Source organism: Mustela putorius, unplaced genomic scaffold (assembly GCF_011764305.1).
Source record: "Mustela putorius furo isolate JIRA1106 unplaced genomic scaffold, ASM1176430v1.1 tig00003853_pilon_pilon_pilon, whole genome shotgun sequence".
In the NCBI taxonomy this organism is placed as follows: Eukaryota; Metazoa; Chordata; class Mammalia; order Carnivora; family Mustelidae; genus Mustela; species Mustela putorius.
Genome location: NW_025422005.1, coordinates 33,310,221 through 33,328,348, shown reverse-complemented (window position 1 = coordinate 33,328,348; position 18,128 = coordinate 33,310,221). Strand labels below are relative to the sequence as shown.

Genomic DNA, 18,128 nt, shown 5'->3' with positions numbered 1-18,128 from the left:
CAAGAGCCTTCATGACTTCCCGTTTCTCCTCACACGAAGTCCAAACACAGCAGTGCACCCGCCCCCACCAACAGTTCCAGATGGAAAAGATGTCGAAGGGGAGGGGTGCGCTTTCCCTGGCGACAGGCTGGTGGCTGAGTACGCACCGCCCCCTGGTGGCCGAAGGCCGCACAGAGCGAGCGCACTGCGACTCCGGCAGGGCCCAGGCCCACCCCAGCCTCCCGCCTTCGGCAAGCCAAATCGGAAAGCCTTTCACTTCTGCACCACTGACCTCCCAGCGGGACCTTTTCTGGGGCTTCCCCTGCAGTGTGGGGACCCACACCCTTGGGGAGTGGGCAGGGCTTGTGATGAGAGCTTTGTCTCCTTGCCCCTGGCGAGTGTCAGGAAGAGTAGGGGAGGAGACAGCGGCCCACCACCGCCCAAGCGGATGGCTCTTGCAGATGGCTCTCACCTCCTGAATCTGTTCCTTCATCACCTTGATCTCATTCTCTCGCGGTTCTATTTGCTTCTTTAGCTCCTTGATTTTGTAGTCTAGTACAAACTTGAATTTCTCTAGTTCTTGGTTTTTCTTTTTCAGATCATAGATGCGCTTCTCCTGTGGGAGGGATGAGAGAGAGAGAGCAGGAGAGAGAGAGAGAGAGAATATGGCACTTCCTTTAGGCAAAGGCCATCAGTCCTGTACCCTGACTGAGGAGGCCACAGACCACTCTCCCAGCCCGGGATACGAAGACTGGCTTCTCTGCTAGGCTGCAGCCCCGACTCTGTGGCTTCTGTGCTAGGACTGCATTCATTCGTTCATTCATTCATTCACTCATTCAAATACAGCTTGGAGGAGACTGTATTTTCCAGAATCTCTCATCCCACACGCTCTTCTGTCTCCAATGGGACTGTACTCTTTTCTGTCAGGAGCTAAGATCTAATTCTGTTGTCTTGCATCTGGCTCCACCTATGGTTTGCTTGCAACACAAAGAACACAGCTCGAGTGATGCTGTGTGGCTTCCCACGCTGGCTCAGAAAAGGCCAAGCAGCTCCCACCTGGTTCTCTGGGGACTTGTGCTCTGAGGGAGGTCATCTGCTCTGGAAAAAGTCCCATGACATCAAGCCCATCAGACTGAGGAGCATGATGGTACTCTGGTGGCCAGTCCCAGCTGAGCCCAGCCTCCTAGCGCCCCCGGCCAAGGGGCTGGACAGGTTCATGAAGAAGCCACATTGGATACTGGTCTTCCAGCCCCCAGCTGTTTGAGTCACCCCTAGTTGAGGCTCAGGAAGGTCCCTGCCACTAGGGACAAAGACAAGCCATTGTGTTGTAGCCTGTCCAAATGCCAGACCCACAGAACCGGAGAGCATAATCAAGCAGTGGCTGTTTGGCACCACCAGGTGTTGGGATAATTTGTTCCACAGCAATAGTAACTGCAAAGCAGATCTGTCCATCCATCAAACAGTTACTGAATGAGGACCTTGTGCTGAGATGCCAGAAATAGGACACCGTCCCTGTCCTTACAGGCAGGAGAAGGCAGATTTGTCAACAAGAGCAGCCCGGCCCTGTCATGGGTGTAAGAGAGGACGGCTCAGAAGGCGCAGTATGTACAGAGGCCATCGAGAATAACCAGGGGGCGTGTAAAGCAGTGCTTCATGGGACCAGAGGGGAGGAGGCGAGGGGACTGGGGGCCGGCCTGCTGGGTTAAAGGGGGTTCAGAAGGTGTCCAGGAGGCTAGCGTTGGCCAACTATGGCCCTTGGGTCAAATCTGACCCGTTTCCAATAAAGTTTTATTGGAACGCAGCCAACCCCACTCATTTATGTGTGGTCTGTGGCTGATTTTACAATACAGCGGCAGAATTGAGTGGTGTGACAGAGGCAACACTGTATGCAAAGTTGAAATATTTACTACCTAGCCCTTTACAGAAAAATCCTGCTGCCCAAGCTGCAGGCAGTGGGGAGCTATGGCAGAATTTTAGGTGGCGGAGTGACACAGTTACAGAGGACGGTGGCAGGAGCTGGGGTAGGCGGTGGGAAGGAAGGCTGTTGAGCTGGATAGGAGACTGTCGCAATTCCAGGTCAGGAGGCCTTACCCTCTTTATTCCCTTTTGAGGATCTGAAGAGAGCTTAGGACCTTTCCTACCCCAAGGCCCAGACACATACACAAACACGTGCAGAAATTTCATGTAGGCACCATCCCATTCCTCTTAACAGAACCCCTGAGGGACTCCACTTCACAGGTGAGAAAACTAGGCTTAGAGACACTGCACAAGGTCCTGTGGCCAGTAAATGACAAAACCTGTGCTGGAACCCAATTAACCGGGCCGAAGCCCAGGGTCTCAACCACCAGAGAATTCTGCCTGCCTGAGGCAGGAATGGTGAGGGGGTGGGCAAGAGGGCCTACAGCCTGGATTTGCTGGGGAGGAGGAGCCAAAACTTTGGGGTAAGCCTCACAAAATGTGACGGGTCTGTCTTCTAAGTGTTTTGTAAGAAAAGCATCCTAAAAAGGGATACCAGCTTTTTGGGGCACCCAGTGGTTGTAGGCCAACCACAGGGAGTGGGCAGTGGGGTAGGTGAGCTGCCCCCCATCCATGGGCACAGTCGCCCGAGGATGCCTGGAGCAGTGGAGAGCAGGGGTCCTGCTGTCGGCTGACTTAAGTTCTTAGCCCAAGTCTGTCGCCTATAGACTATATGACCTTGGGCAAGATACCAACCGCCTGGAACTCAGTTTCCTGAGCCCTACAGTTGGGTCCCTTGTGGCCCCTGGGGTCGCTGGGAGAATAGAGTGTGGTGTGTTTATAGCAATCAGCCCTGTGCCAAGTGCACAACAGGTACTTTGCAGACCCATCAGGTTCCACGAATGTGTTTAAAGCATCCAGGGGCCCTCTCTCCTGAGCTCTGTCCTCATCCCCTGGGTCTATCCTGGTGGTGGTTAAGGGAGGACAGAGAGGAGCCTTCACCTTGTCTTGAATCGTCTCGTCTCTTTCCTGGATTTCCCGCTTGAGGCCCAGGATGTCCTTCTCCAGGGACTTGATGACCCCCTGTAGCTTCACCTGCTCCCCCTTCAGGACCTCAATGTCATTGGTTCGCTCCTCGATCTCCTTCTGCAGGCTGCTGAACTGCGGGTACAAGTGGCAACAACAGAGACCACCAAAGTCTTTGCACTCCCCTCTCTGCCTCCCAAATGCCTGTCTGCACACAGAGCTCCCCGTCACCAACCTGTGACCCGAACTCCCCACCCTTGTGAGCTGAAAATCACATCTAACGCTCAACGTTCCTGGGCCTTTAGGAGTGGATTTTTGGAGATTTTGGACAGGTCAGGGATGTCTCGGGCCTCATAAGTGATGTAGCGTTCTGTCTGGGAAGATCCAGTCCCAGTCCCCTCTGCGAGGATGGACTCTTGGGGCAAGAAGCTCGGAGACCAGCTCCCCAGGTGGACCCAGAGTTTTCCATGACCACACCAACCTTGAAAGGTGGGGATCTGTGCCCCATCAAGGTCATAGATATTGTAATGGATGAGCCACCATGGCCATGTCTAAGAAGAGAAGGTGACATTGTCCCTGGATTGATATGCCGTGGGATTTCTAAAAGGAAGGAATGTAAGTTTGCTTTGAAGTTGGTTTCTTTAAGGCTAAACATTCTACAAGGATCTCTGAACTCTTTGCCCTGCCTTGTAGACTAAGCATCAGTTCTTCTCCCACCCAGAGCTCCCTATACCGAGAACCTAAGGACACCTTTAGGACTTGACCTCACGTCCAGAAGGTCTCATCTCCATTTCTATCAGAGGTTGAACTCTGAAAACTGACTAAATCCTACTTGACCATAAAGGAAAGCCGGGGATGTTCATCAGTGTCAGGGCCAACATCACTAAGTCACTAACCCTGTGAAAAGGACAGAGAATAGAGCCCCGAGGAGGGGTGGGAAGGGTATGCCTGCCTGGTGGGTTGGAAGTATTCTGGGCAATGCAGCCCAAGCCTGCCCAGAACAGCGTCATACCTTTTTCCTCATGATGCCCGTTTCTCCTTTGAGCCGCAGGTTTGATTCCTTCTCATCCCGAAGCTTTTTCTCGTACTTGGTTTTGATATCTTGGATTTCTCGGTCCTCATCTTCTTCAATCTGTTTCTTGGTCTCTTCGAACTCCCGCAGCTGTTGCCTGACATCCTCTTGTGCCTGGGTCAGAGAAGGGAGATTGTATGCTCGGGGAGAAGGGACACACACAACCCTTTCGCACTGACAGGGCCCGGGATGAGAGGAGCATATGGGGCCTCTCATGGGGAATGGGAAGGCGGGTGTTATTACAGACATGGGAGCAAAGGCCTTGGGGCCCCGGACCTTCCCCTGTCCTCCTGTCTGTCCCGTCTTCTCTTCTCTACCTACCAGATGAGGCCACCACTTCCATCACTTCAACAACCACCTTCCCGACATCCTCACGCCCGCCTCACCGCTGGTCTTCACCCTGACACAACCACACTTCCTCTATCTTTTCCTCAATGAATTTGTGACAGTTGGAACTGTATTTGTAAAACAACTTGACTGCCTTTCCCATTAGATGGGAGCTCCTTGAGGGCAGAAACCCGGTCTATCACGCCCACCACTGCATTCCCAGAGTACAGCCCCCACGGGCACACAGTAGGTCCTTAATCACCACCTGAAGGAGCGCATCTTGAACTCTGCCCTCCAGCTCCTTAATCCAGTCCGACCGTCCCCCAGCACTTTACGTTACATTGTCATTGCCTGTTTGTCAGGATCCTCCCCTGGCAAGGAAGCTCCTCGCTGGCTGGTGGGGTCACATCCCTCTGTGCCCCACGGGGGGGGGGGGGGGGCCCTGCCCTGCTCCTGGTACACAGAGAGTGAAAGCCTGGAGTCCGGATGCTGGAAAAGTTAACTCCGCCCACCTGGTGGAGTCTGAGAGGTGACTGGGATGTGCCTCCTCTTTGCTTACTGCCCCCAGGAGCTCCGAGTTCTAGAAGAAGTCAGAGGCTACCGGTTTCCCCTCCCATGGCCCCTGGCATGCTCTGAGCTGTAGGATCCCTGCAGTGAGTGCTTCGGGGATTCAGAGAGACAAGATGGTTTTAAGACTGGGCTCCAGAGGAAGGCTGCTCTCTTTCCCCATCACATGTCACCAGACTCTTGCTAGACAGAAGCCTGGCCCGGAGCACTCCATCTGCAGCCCAGAGTCGCCCGCCAGCCACCACTCTGGCTCTGGTAGGTGTCATTAAGAAGGAAAGTAAGCCAGCCAGGTTGGCGAGGCCTGCCAGGTGGGAGCTCCCTAGGGAAGTTCTGAACTGAAATCTTGGACTCAAAAGAAGAAACGGGTTGTCATTCCTGTGGGGGTCCTGGCCAGCCTCTCTGGCCAGCCTCTCTCCCCTCAGGGCAGATTCATCCCCGGCCCAACCCCGGAGCCCCCAAAGGCAAAGCTCCGACCAGTTTACTGGAGGTGGACTAATGTTTCAGGTGCTTCTAGGACGCCCTCCTCCCCCCATGCCTTGCAGGTTTTGAAAATCACTGATGGGTGAGACACAGTCCCTGCCCTTGAGAAGAGCCCCCCCTGGGCGGGTGGCGGGGGAAGAGAAGTAAAGGCAGGATGCTACTGGATAGGCCAGTAAGAGCAAGGGGTCTGGGGGCCCTGAGGATGCAGAGGAAGACTGCTTGGCCCCGTGGGAGGGGAGATGGGGGTAGCGAAGAACCCTGTAGGAGCTGGTTCTCCTCCCGAGTCTGTGTGGGGATGGACCAGTGGGAAGGGCAAGAGGGAACATCCAGAGCGGTGGCTCAGAGGCTGTGTAGGGATCTTGGCTACTCCATGTGGTTGGGTGGGAGGGGGCTAGACAGCGGCAGTGAGGGAGGACCCGGCAGGGAACATTCCCTGTCGGAGCTCAGCCTGCTCCGTGAAGAGACCCCCACTCTCCACCTCTCACCTCCTTTATCCCCCACGGCCTGCTCCCTTCCCTGCTCACTGAAGACTTTTGGGTGCCCACTCAGTTCTTGTGCTGGAACTGGGGGTGGTGACAGAGGGCCCTGTCATGTCCCAAGGTGCTTTGACCTTCGTCTCACCTCGGCCTCAGCTACCCACACTTCAGTCCACCGCCGGAATGGGGTCATGTCTGCAGCCCGAAAACTCAGGCCCTGCCCTCGGCACGGGTGATCTCCCTGGGGTACCCCAGGTACCAGGCACAGCTCTCCAGCTCACCACGCTCCCCCGCCCCCTCCCCAACCCTGTCCGGATTCCTCCACTGTCTTCCAGGCTCTCTGGCCTGGACCTGCTGGCTGTTCATCAGAGGACCTGTGTTGTCTTAAACCCCCAGCCGAGCAGCAGGGTGGCTCCCCGTCTTCCTCACTCCCATTCCTGCTCTCTGAGCCCTGCTGTGGATGAATGCCACCCGAATTCAGCCAGGATTCAGGTAAAAACCTCAGCTGCATGCTCAGCTACACACCTGCCAGTCGTCTTCTGCGTCACTCCCCCCCTCCCTCCCTTCAAGACTGCTTTCACACCTTCCTGACTCCCCTGCCCCCTCACTTGCAGGGTGCCATCTGCTGCAATTTCACGCGGAAAAGGCGGCCATCTGGCTCTTCTCCGTTTTCTCTCCATCTTGGGAAACTAGATATTTTGGCAAACCAAACTGCTTGAACATTCTCTGACTTGGCTCTGCCTGTGTGCCTTTGCCTCCTGCATTTCCCTGTCTCCTGTTCATTCTAGCTTCCATTCCCACCCACCCCCACTCCCGGGCCACCTTAGCTCCTGCAAGTCTCCTCTGACCCCTCCGGGAGGTCTGCGTCCCCCTGCTCTCTCCTGGGCACACCTCTCCGAGGATCCTTCTGTGGGACTGACTCCTTCACATGCCTGAAAAAACAGGCCCGGGTCTTTATTTCTCTTGGTCACCCAGCACTCAAGCTGGTAAACCAGTAAGATACCATCTGGGTTTGTTAAATCAGTGAAGGAATGATTTCATCTCGAAAGACACAAGAAGTGGCTAAAGGGATTCAGGCAACCGCCTGTCCCATTGTTCAGAGCCCTTGTTCCTCTCTTTCTCCTACTGGTGTCTCCTAAAAAGACCTTGCTGGACCTTAAGGCTTGAAGGTACAATTAGGATAGAACAGCAGATATGAACTTAGTCTGTCCACAAAATTTCAGTCCCTAAAGCTGAGTACCTCCCAGGTCCTTAGGTCCCCTGGTCTAGAGGGCAAGAAATGGTAAAAGAGCAGAACCCAAGGTCAAATGCATGTGTGTTGAAAGTGGGGGACAGAAGGGAAAGGGGGCGAGGCCAGCCCTCCCACGGCTATCTGGGCCGGTCACAGGCCAGGCCTGCAGGATGCACCGTGAAAGGGAGGCACAGGTCCGCTTCTGGTGAGTACCTCTTCTAGAAGGGTGGTCTTTTCCTGCAGTTTGGCCTCATAAAACTCAGTCAGCTCCTCTAGGGCCTGGCTCTTGGTCTCATCGTTATCCCGAAGCTGTTTTTCATATTCTTCCTGCATCCTCTGGGACTTGAGCTGCAGTTCCTGGTACTTCTCATATTCTAGAAGCAACTTTTGGTTGTTGCAACATTCTGGAGGGAAGCAAGGATGGTTATTTCACGTGGGACAGGAGCACGACCTCAGGGTCCCCTGGGAGCCTCTGAGATCTCCCACCTGCTGCCATTAGCAGCTAAGGGCAGGCGCCACCAAAGCCGTGATGCCAATGCCTGCCCAGCTGCCTCACCTGCCCACACCCCATCAGCTCGTCGGGCAACCAAACTCTGCTGCGGTGTCGGCTAGGCAGAAGGTTTCCAGGAAGGGGCAGAGGGCTATGTGGGGACTCAGGTCCAAGAAGAATGTCTTGAATATGCAAAAGAGTTATCAGCACCCCTGTTATACAGAAGAGTAAACTGAGGCTCAGTGAGGTTAGATGACTCCCCAGAGCACCGAATGTGTTTGGTGAGTCTGGGACCCATGGCAGCCTATCAGGCTCCAGACCTGCACTCTTCTGTATCTCCTACAGGCATGCAGTAAGTGCTTAATACATGTTTAACAAATGAGCAAATACACAGGAGTAAAAACCACAGTGAGGTCCAGGGCATAAATGCAGCCTGTGGACAGATAAAGCCAGATTACCTGGGACTTCTCTGGGGTTCCGGGGGACTCTCAGACTTTTATCCCCACCAGAGCCCATGGCCTCTACCTGGGGACTCACCCAGGTCCTGCAGCTCTCGGCTCTGTTTGTCTAGCAGGTCCTCAATGCGTTCCCGATGGGACACATCCTGCTTTTCTTTTTCTGTTCTTAAAACCTAAAACACAGAGTCCACCGTTCTCATTCCCACACATCTGCTGAAAGCAGCCCTAAGGCAAGAACACATTTTATAAGCGTTTGTTCGCTCACAAACATTCCTCAAGCCCTTATTTTGCACCAAGCATTGTTCCATGAGCAACAAGCAAGCTATCACTTTTTATTTATATTATATTCTGCTCTGAAAGTTCTAGACTTTCTCTATTTATATCCTGTCTACTAAATGGGTCTTGTCAATGATGAGTTCAGTTTTGGACATGTAGCAGATGGATTTTGGGGTAGAAGAAAGTAAAGACTCATTTGAATTCTCTGTTGCCTGCACATTGCTGTCAACTAACTTCTTGGATGTGCTAATGTGTCAGCTTCTAAGGGGTGTTTTCTTTAATAGGGCAGGAAAGCTCCTTGCAGGCAGAGGGGCCACCCCCAGGAATACCTTTGTGCTTAGTTTATGGAAGGCCCCACAGCAATGTCTGTTGACTAAAGGAACAAAATAATAAAACTAACAGCCAGGGGCTTTTTTTTTTTTACCCCCTGGTTGGTCAAATTCTCTGACCCGTGGAGATAACATAAAAGCACAATTACTCTCCGAGTCAAAATTTGGGGGTTTTGGATGAAGGGCAGGACCAATTTGTGGAGAATAAGGGAATTATTCTGGAGAGTCCTGGATCAAATCTTACTGCAGGAGGACCATTTAGACTAATTTTGTTCAATCCTGAACAACAATCCTGAAATCAGTGTTTGGTAGCTCTTCTCTTCCTATCCTCTGTTTTTCTTATGACCTTATCATTCTGTTTTTAAATAAGTTCCTCTTGATCATAAAGATAATATAGTCTCATTGTAGAGAATTTGCAAAAATACAAAAAAGCATAGAGAACAAAATTTAAATGATCCATAATCCCAACTTCCAGAGGAAATCCCGTTGCTAGCTATTTTCTTACTAACTGGTCTATGTGTGTTTATTTTACTTGATTAATACCGTTTGCTATAGAGAGTTATAAATTCTGCTTTATTCCACCTGGCACTTTGCTGGAAGCATTTCTGATGATAGCAGCTCTGCTGAAAAACCACACATTATCATGTGGTTCACCTTCCGAGTGTAGCTTGGATAGCCTACGCCACTTCCATCTTGAGTAAATTGAAAACGTCTTGTTATTTGTGGTTGTTGGCTGAGTCTCTCAAACACACCTGGTTTTTCGTTTTCAAGGACTCCATTTCCTGGAGGAACTTATCCGTTAGCTCCTTAATCTTCTCAGAGTAGTTCATGTCTTTCAGTCGAAGCTGATACTCGTTCTCCATTTTTAATTCTTCCACACGAGTCTTCAGCTCCAACATAATCTGAGCCTTTGGGGGAAGGACACCAGAATCAAGAACATTCACAGTGGGGGGGGGCGCGAATCGGAAGAGTTAACCTGGTGGCCTTGAGCTCTCTTGAGATCTGCAGCTCCGCCCAACCTCAAACTCATGAGTCTCCACTGCACCTTGTCATCTTTTCCCCGCAAGACAACCGGGCTAAAAACTAGAAGACATAGGAGTTTCTTTCTCTGCCCTCACAACATCCATACAGTGAACCCCTCTGGGCGCCAGGCACGACACTAACAACTCTCTCCTCTTCAGATCCGCGTAAATGCCACCTGCTCGGTGAGGTCTACTGGGACCACACTAGGTATTCCTGCGGCCCTTCCCTTCCCATTTCTGGCACTCATGACCCTCTGCTCTACATTACTATTTTCTTAGATCTAGGCACTTTCCAATGCAATTTAGGTTTGATTTTGTTTATTGTCTTTTGTCTTCTTCCCCCATTAGAATTTTTTTTTTTTAAGATTTTATTTATTTATTTGTCAGAGAGAGAGAGAGCGAGTGAGAGCAAGCACAGGCAGACAGAGTGGAAGGCAGAGGCAGAGGGAGAAGCAGGCTCCCCGCGGAGCAAGGAGCCCGATGTGGGACTCGATCCCAGGACGCTGGGATCATGACCTGAGCCGAAGGCAGCTGCTTAACCAACTGAGCCACCCAGGCGTCCCTACCCCCATTAGAATTTAAGCTCGAGGAAGGCTCAGCTCTTTGCTGGCTTGGTATACTGATATATACAAGTGTACCTAACACACAGTAGGTACCTAAAGAACATGTGTTGAACTAGGATGCCTGCCCCATGGAACTTACTACTGAGGAAGCCAAATAACATCATTACAAATTCCGATAGGTGCTCAGAGCCGGGTGGTTCCCCAGGACTGTCAGTGTGCCCCTCTCAACGTCTATCATGCCTCTTCTGGCCTCACTATCCTCACTTTAACTGAGGTCCTAACTCTTCCTGCCTTGCTGGTTCCTATGTCTAGGGACTTCTTCTTTCAATCTGTTGTATTCACTGATGCCAAAGTTTTCTAAAAATACTGTGAGACAGACACCCTTCCTTTCCTGAAAAAGGTAATGCTAATGACAGAGAGGGTGAGATCACAGGTGTTTTCCTCTCACTCATCCATGATGACCCCTCACTCCCAGCCGTGCGTCTCTATCTCATCTATTTTGGTTCATCTCCCCGCCCCCACCCCCCACTGCAGACCACTAGAGAAGAAGGAATGTGTTATGCACATTTCCGCAGTCCCTGCCAGTGGACAAGTGTGGACCTGGCACACAGGAGAGACTGATTGAGATGAGGAGTGGAAAACAAATTGCTTGGGCAAAGTTGGGGGTGAGAGTGTGGATGCCTGGTCAGGGCACTGCATGTGATGTGGAATGGGTGGGAGGCAGAGGGACAGGCGGCCTAGACCAGCTCAGACCATCAAGGTCCTTGCCAGCCATGATAAGCATTTAGGATTTTCTCCTAGAGGGCCTCTGAAGGTCCTGTCCAACCTGATTAAGTTAATTTGGTCTCAGAAAGGCCTCTCTGGTGGCAGTGTGTAGCTCGGGCTAGATTCAAACATGAAGGCACAGGGATTAGGTCTGTGTGTGTTTGTGTGTGGGAGGTACTTCACAGTCCAGTGGAATAAAGAGATTCAAGAGCAAGATTTTAGCGGCACCTGGGTGGCTGAGTTGGCTAAGTGGCTGCCTTCGGCTCAGGTCATGATCCCAGGGTCCTGGGATTGAGTCCCACGTTGGGCTCCCTGCTCTTTGAGGATCCTGCTTCTCCCTCTCCAACACCCCCTCTCCCCTGCCGCCACTTGTTCTCTCTCTCTCTCTTAGATAAATAAATAAAATATATATTTTTTTTTAAAAAGAGCAAGATTTTAGGGAATGTGGTGTCTGACTGGGAGTGGGGTGGAGGGGACAGCTCCTTGGAAGAGCGCCCCCTGCAGGTTGCACTTGGACTCTCTTGCTTCACCGCTTTATCCTGGGTGCCTAGCCCAGGACCAGCAACATATCTCTAAATGAATGTTTATCAGATGAGGCGGTCTCCCTGGGGTCTGCCTTGGACTGGTGGGATACATTTATTGATGGGAGTGCTGGCTTTGGGCTCACCTCACCGCCCTTCCTCAGTCTGTTCTCCCCCTAGCTGCAGAGGTGGCTTTCTACGATGCAAATCTCATCAAGTCATTCCCTGACTTAGATCTTTCAGTGGGTCCTTAGGAACAATGTCCAAAGTCTAAACCGTGGTGTAAAAGGCCTCCACAATCCCCTTCCAGCTCCAGCTCCACACACGCTCTCTTCTCTGGCCCCACCTAGCCAGGAGAGTCTTCCCCAGAGCACCTCTCTCATCCTTTTGCACACTCATCCCTTGGTGTGGAGGACCCTTTTTCATCTGTTCCTAAAGGCTCCATCCAAGGCTCACTTCTTCTAGCACCACCTGGCCTGGGTCAGGGTCCCTTCCCCTGTAACCCCAGAGCATCGTTCCTTCATAACACCTGTAACACACTTAATTTTCCTTTTTCATTTTACCGGTACCTCTTCCCAGGCTACAAGCTAAAGGCCCCTGCATATCTTTCACTTCTGGCACCCCAGACCTTAGTATAGTATCTGGTATGTAACAGACCCCTCTGTGAGTACTAGTTGGATGGCTGGATGAATGAATGAATGACAGAATGAGTAGGTAAATCATGTCCTGAGAGACAGTTACATAGAAAAAAAAAAGAAAAAAGAGAGCTGGGAATTCTGGAAAATGTGACTTTTATTTTAAATTTTATTTTTTAAAATTTTTATTTTATTTTATTTTTTAAAAAGATTTTATTTATTTATTTAACAGAGAGAGACACAGCAAGAGAGGGAACACAAACAGGGGGAATGGGAGAGGGAGAAGCAGGCTCCTCGCAGAGCAGGGAGCCCGATGCGGGGCTTGATCCCAGGATCCTGGGGGTCATGACCTGAGCTGAAGGCAGACGCTTAACAACTGAGCCACCCAGGTGTCTCTAATTTTTATTTCTTAAACAAGAGTTATTTATTTGAGAGAGAGAAAGAGTAAGCATACGCAAGTGTGGGGGAGGGGGAGGGGGAGAGAACATCCAAGCAGACTCCCACTGAGTGCGCCCGACGTGGGGCTCGATCTCACGACACTGAGATCATGACCTGAGCCCAAACCAAGAGCTGGATGCTTAACTGACCAAGCCATGAAGGCACCCCCAGAAATGTGAGAGAGGGTTGGGAGGGAGCTGGGAAGGACAGAGAGGCTCACAGGGAATAAGAGCGCAGTCTCACAGATACAGAGAGAAAAGGGGCACCAGGAAGTGAGCAGAACATACACTAGTCATTTCCAGCTTAGCAGCAGTTTGGCCAGGCCAAGCTGGGGGTTGGGTCGGGAGTCAGCCCAGACACCTCAGGCCTTTGGCACAGCCTAGAGTCTCCCAGTTGCTCTTTTCCTCTACCCTCTGGGAGGAATGGGGGAGAAAGCAGAGAAGAAAGAAGAGGAGGAGACACACTTGCCTGCCTGCCGTAGGGCAGAGCCTGACTGTCACAGGCTCTCCCTCATCCTTTCCTCCCACTTTGCCTTTCTTGCAGAAAGTTCCAGGGGGCTCTTGCAGAGATCTCTGGAAATGTCTGGGTCTTATCATCCTGTTTGGGGGCCATTTCTGCATGGTTGTTCTGATGGTTTTACTCATCTCTACTTGACTGAGTTTCCTGATCACAGGGCCCAGGCCTTTTTACACACGCGTCCCCAGTACCTAGCAAACAGTGGGTATTCAGTAGATGCCCTTGAGATTCTGGATGAACAGCAATGAATGCATAGCTCTGCCATTCTCTGTAAGCCTTGTGAGTTTCCCATCCCTTTGGTGTCTCCCTTAGGCAGCATGGTGCAGAGCTAGCTGTCCACTCAAGACTCTCAAAACACATCTTCCCACAGTGTTTAATGCATTCCCAGGAGGGAAGGGACTTTGGGGGTAGTGATTAAGAGAGTAGGGTTGAGATTAAATATGGAGCAGAACTCTAATCCTACTACATGTCACTTAATTTCTCCAAAGTCACCTCTTGAAACATGGGGAGAATAGGATCTTTCTCACAGAGATGATGTAACATTTAAACAAGAAAACACTTGTAATTAGTACAGTGCCTGGTTCGTGGGAAATCTAAAAAAAAAAAAATGCTGGTTATCATTATTTTTATTATTAAAAAGCCTGGGTTTCAGGGCTGTTTTATAAATACTTCATTTTTTTTTTTTAAATAAAGGCAGCTCCCCTAAGCAGTTATTAAGTTTCACAGATACAACTGGCACATTTAGCCAGTTGTCAGTTCAATTCTGCAAATATTTACGACCCTCTTCCACATGTCTAGCAAGGGCTAGAAACTAAGGGTCACACAAGAGAACGACTTGTCATGGTTCCCGCTCTCCAAGAGTGGGAGGAGGAAAGCTGGTTCACAGGCTAGAAGTGGAGCAGAGTAGGAGTCAGGATGACCAGGGGGCAGGATGGCACGCAGGGGTGAGGGTGGAAAGAGATCCAACCACAGGGAGGAGAGAGGCATGGCGGTGTGGGCTGGAAATACGCAGGGAGCAGGGAGCGTGGGACTCAGCACAGGGCACTGGGTGCAGCCAAGTGTGGGGGGCCTTGAATGCTGATCCTGGGGGTTTGGACACAGACTGCTAAGGAACTTCCACATCCCTCTTCATTCGATCTGGTTCTTACCTTCTCTTCCATGTCTGTTTTAGTAACAAGCACCTCTTCGGCAAAGCCCACTTCCCTCTCACGCTTGATTCCCCGACCATCCTTATCAAAGACCTTCCAGGTAAACAGGCAGCCATCCTCGGCAACGGTCAGCAGGAACTGGTCATCAAACGTGAGCGACATCTGAGGAGAAAAAGAGTTTAGAGAGGAAGCTTTCAGAGGCCACGGATGACCAGAACTGACCTGGTTATTTGCACGGTAACTGTTCAGGCAACCCCGAGTGGGCACAGCCTCACGGGCAGGAAGACTGGATCCTGGGTAAGAAGAAGACATGGAGCTCTCACAAGCTTCTGTTAACAAAGAGAGGAAGCAAGACTGTGTTTATGTCCTCTGTGGATTTGGAATCTTAGGAGTTAACTATTACCTGGATTATAAAAAGAACTCTCAAAACAGTAAAAAAACCAAACAATCCAACTAGAAGGTGGGCCAAAAATATGAGGACATTTTACCAAAGAGGGTATACAGATGGCAAAGAAGCACATGAAAAGATGTTCAACATTATTAGCCACTAGAGAAATGCATATTAAAACTAGGGGGAGATAGGACTACACGCCTGTTAGAACAGCTGAAATAAAAATAGTGACAATGCTAAATGCTGGCAATGATGTGGAGAAACTGGATCTTGCATGCATTGCTGGTGGGAGTGGAAGAAACTTGGCAGTTTCTTAAAAAATGAAATATAAACATATCCTATGATCCAGCAATCATTCCCCCAGGTGTTTATCTCGAGAAATGACGGTCCACCCAAAAGCTTTTTATGATGGGTCATAGAAGCTTTATTTGTAATAGCCCAAAACTAGGAAAAAATGAACTATCCTACAACAGGTAGATGGCTAAACAAATTATGGGGCATCTGGGCCATGGAATGCTACTCAGGAGTAAGGAGAAATGAAGTACTGATACGTGAAATAACTCAATGGAGCTCGGGGGTATTGCGCTGGGCGAGAAAAGCCACTATCAAAAGCTCATATATTGTATGATCCCATTTATATAAAATTCTCAAAATGACAAACGATGGAAATGGAGAACCAAGGAGTGTTTGTGAAGGACTTGGGGGGGCAGCTGATGGGGGCAGGGGTCACTTGCAAGGGCAGCACGAGGGGGCTCTCTGTGGCTATGGAGTTCTTGTGTATCCTGACTGCAGTGCTGGAGACAGGAATCTAAGGCACGTGATAAAATGACATGGAAACACACACGCATATTGTACCAATGTCAGTGGTATGATACCATTCTTCTTCTGTTGTGTGATTCACTTCCACAATATCGCACCAATAGGTATGACAGATGCACTTAATTGGGGCAAAGTGGGAGGGGGTGCCCAGGCCTCTATGCTCTCTTTAAATTTCCTGTGACTCCATAATTATACCCAAATAAAAAGTGAAGGCCAAAGAATCAACGACGAAAAAGGCCTTCTCAACAATCAGCGCATGTGTTGAGAACCTTACAAATGGCAATGCTCTTCTACTCATCACCTCTGTCTACCAGCTCAGCCTTTGGGATGATCAGAGACACCCACAGGATCTTGTGGAGCAGCATAGTGGGTAGAGTTCATAAGATCATCAAATGCCCAGTTGTAAGAAAAGAATTAAGTAAGTTATGTCCATCATTTGACAGGATATATGTGTGGTTACTAACATCATGTCTTTCAGGAACATCTAATTATATGAAAAAATGCTTATAATAGCATTAAGTAAAAAAAAAAAAGCAGGCTACAAAAGAGTATATACAGTATACTCTCAATGTATTTAAAATACATACAAAATGTAACAAAAGAGTAAGGGAAAATGCATCAAAATATTAATGATGATATTATTAAGAGGATTTTTCTTTTTTTAGAGAGAAAAAGAGCATGAACATGTGAGAGAGGGTGAGGGACAGGCAGAGGGAGAGAAAGAATCTCAAGCAGGCTCCACACCCAGCTTGGAGCCCCTCGGAGGCCTAACATCATGACCTGAGCTGACATCCAGAGTCAGATGCCCAACCACCTGAGTCATGCAGGCGCCTTAGGAGGAATTTTATTTCTAAAATAAACATGCATTATTTTTATAACAGCAAAATAAGTACCTTATCCACAAAACTTCATACTTATGAAGAGAAGAGGGGGATTTTTAAATTTACTTTGAGTGCAAGACTCAATCAAGGTCAGTACAAGAATGTTCCAGTTGATAATGAAAAATCCTTTCTTTAAGTCAATCAGAGAATGATTATCATATGATCTCATTGATACGAGGAATTTGAGAAACAGGACAGAGGATCATAGGGGAAGGGAGGGAAAAATGAAACAAGACGAAACTGGAGAGGGAGACAAACCAAGAGACTCTTAATCTCAGGAAACAAACTGAGGGCTGCTGGAGTGGAGGGGGATGGGAGGGATGGCCATGGCTGGGTGATGGACACTGGGGAGGGTATGTGCTATGGTGAGCGCTGTGAATTGTGTAAGACTGATGAATCATAGACCTGTACCCCTGAAGCAAATAATATATTATATGTTAATTTAAAAAATTCCTTTCTTAATAACGACATTATCTGCAGGCAAGCCAGTATAGAGTTTGGGACAAACTTCAAAGCCTTAGTTAGGTATTAGAGTTGTTGGAGGGACAATTTACAAATATGTGCTCACAGTATTGCCCCAGGAAAGGTCTTTTGTACCTTCTGGCAGTGGCAGGGGCTCATCTTCCGGGCTTTGGCTCTTTTTAAGTCCAAGGCACTTCCTTGGAAGAGGAAACCTGTGTGCCACGACCAGCACTCAGCAGATGGGAGATCTGGGTGGCATGCCTACAGCATCTCTTAAATGGCCCATTATCAGGCACAATATTATGGGGAGCAACGTTGTACAAGATTCTTTAGGTCTCTTTCTGATTATTCCCTAGAATATATTCCTGGGAGTAGTTTAAATAAAGAATATTAGTAACCAATCAATGTTCACGGAATGGGAGGTTGGATGAATAAAGAAGGAGAGAGGAATAAGGGGAGAAAAGCCACCGGGGAGGTGGAAGGGATGAAGAAGGTATGTGGAGGGCAGGATCAGATGGATCCAGCAAGGGCTAGTTCTGGGCATGGGCCCCTGAGCAGAGGAACCCTACTTACCTTGGTGATGGGACCTGCATGGGCCTGGTACTCATTGAATTCTTTCTGCAGAGGCAGTGGGTACTTCATCGCGCGAATGGTCCCCACCGAGGTGCCCACAAACATCATCCGCCCAGAGTGCGAGATGACAATGGCTGTGTAGATGACATCAATTGCTGAAATCTCTCGAAGGACCTGCGGAGACACAGATGGCTCTGCTCAGGGTGAGGGGCTGAGCCATACCCTCAGGGTGTCCCTCCTTCCTCACCACCTCGCTAGCACCATTTGATGGCTTTCACATTTTGTAACTCATTCAATCCTCCCCAAAACCCTCTGAGGTAGTTGCTGTAGCCCAAGCCCCAGGACCCGCAAGTAATTTGCCTCGATTCACCCACCGAGCCTGTGGCAGTCAGGCCCCTAATCTGGCCCCAGTGTCTCTGCTCTTGACTGCTGGGCCACCTTGCATCTCAAATTCAGAACCGATGTGGGTCCTACAGTTATTCAGCAATTACCAGTGTCTCCTACATAAAGGAAACCCTACCAGCAGGGAACTCATTCAATTCTTCACTTGCTCATTCACTCACCTCCCCATCTAGCCACCCAACTGCCCATCCCCCCTCCCACCAAACACTTGTTGAATGTTTGCACGGATCACACAGCTAGCGGGGATCCCAAGAGGCGGCAACAGTAGGTCTGCCCTGCAGGGGCTTTGCTCTGGTGCAGCACTGGAAAAGCCACCACACAATTA

At 49.9% G+C, this 18,128-nt stretch overlaps 1 protein-coding gene across 4 annotated transcripts in view; it reads right to left on the bottom strand.

The window, feature by feature from the left end:
- CFAP57 (cilia and flagella associated protein 57) overlaps positions 1-18,128 on the bottom strand; it is a 69,871-nt gene that overhangs the window by 23,636 nt on the left and 28,107 nt on the right. For all 4 annotated transcript variants that reach the window (XR_006601733.1, XM_013044892.2, XM_013044906.2 and 1 more), the window contains 8 exons: positions 17,402-17,575; positions 14,276-14,437; positions 9,420-9,575; positions 8,142-8,235; positions 7,328-7,518; positions 3,974-4,147; positions 2,938-3,096; positions 452-595 (listed from right to left, as the gene is read on the bottom strand). Coding sequence is in view for 3 of the 4 variants with exons in the window: in XM_013044892.2 (XP_012900346.1) it covers positions 452-595; positions 2,938-3,096; positions 3,974-4,147; positions 7,328-7,518; positions 8,142-8,235; positions 9,420-9,575; positions 14,276-14,437; positions 17,402-17,575 (1,254 nt within the window). In the remaining variant the exon portion in view is untranslated. The remainder of the gene's footprint in view (positions 1-451; positions 596-2,937; positions 3,097-3,973; positions 4,148-7,327; positions 7,519-8,141; positions 8,236-9,419; positions 9,576-14,275; positions 14,438-17,401; positions 17,576-18,128) is intronic.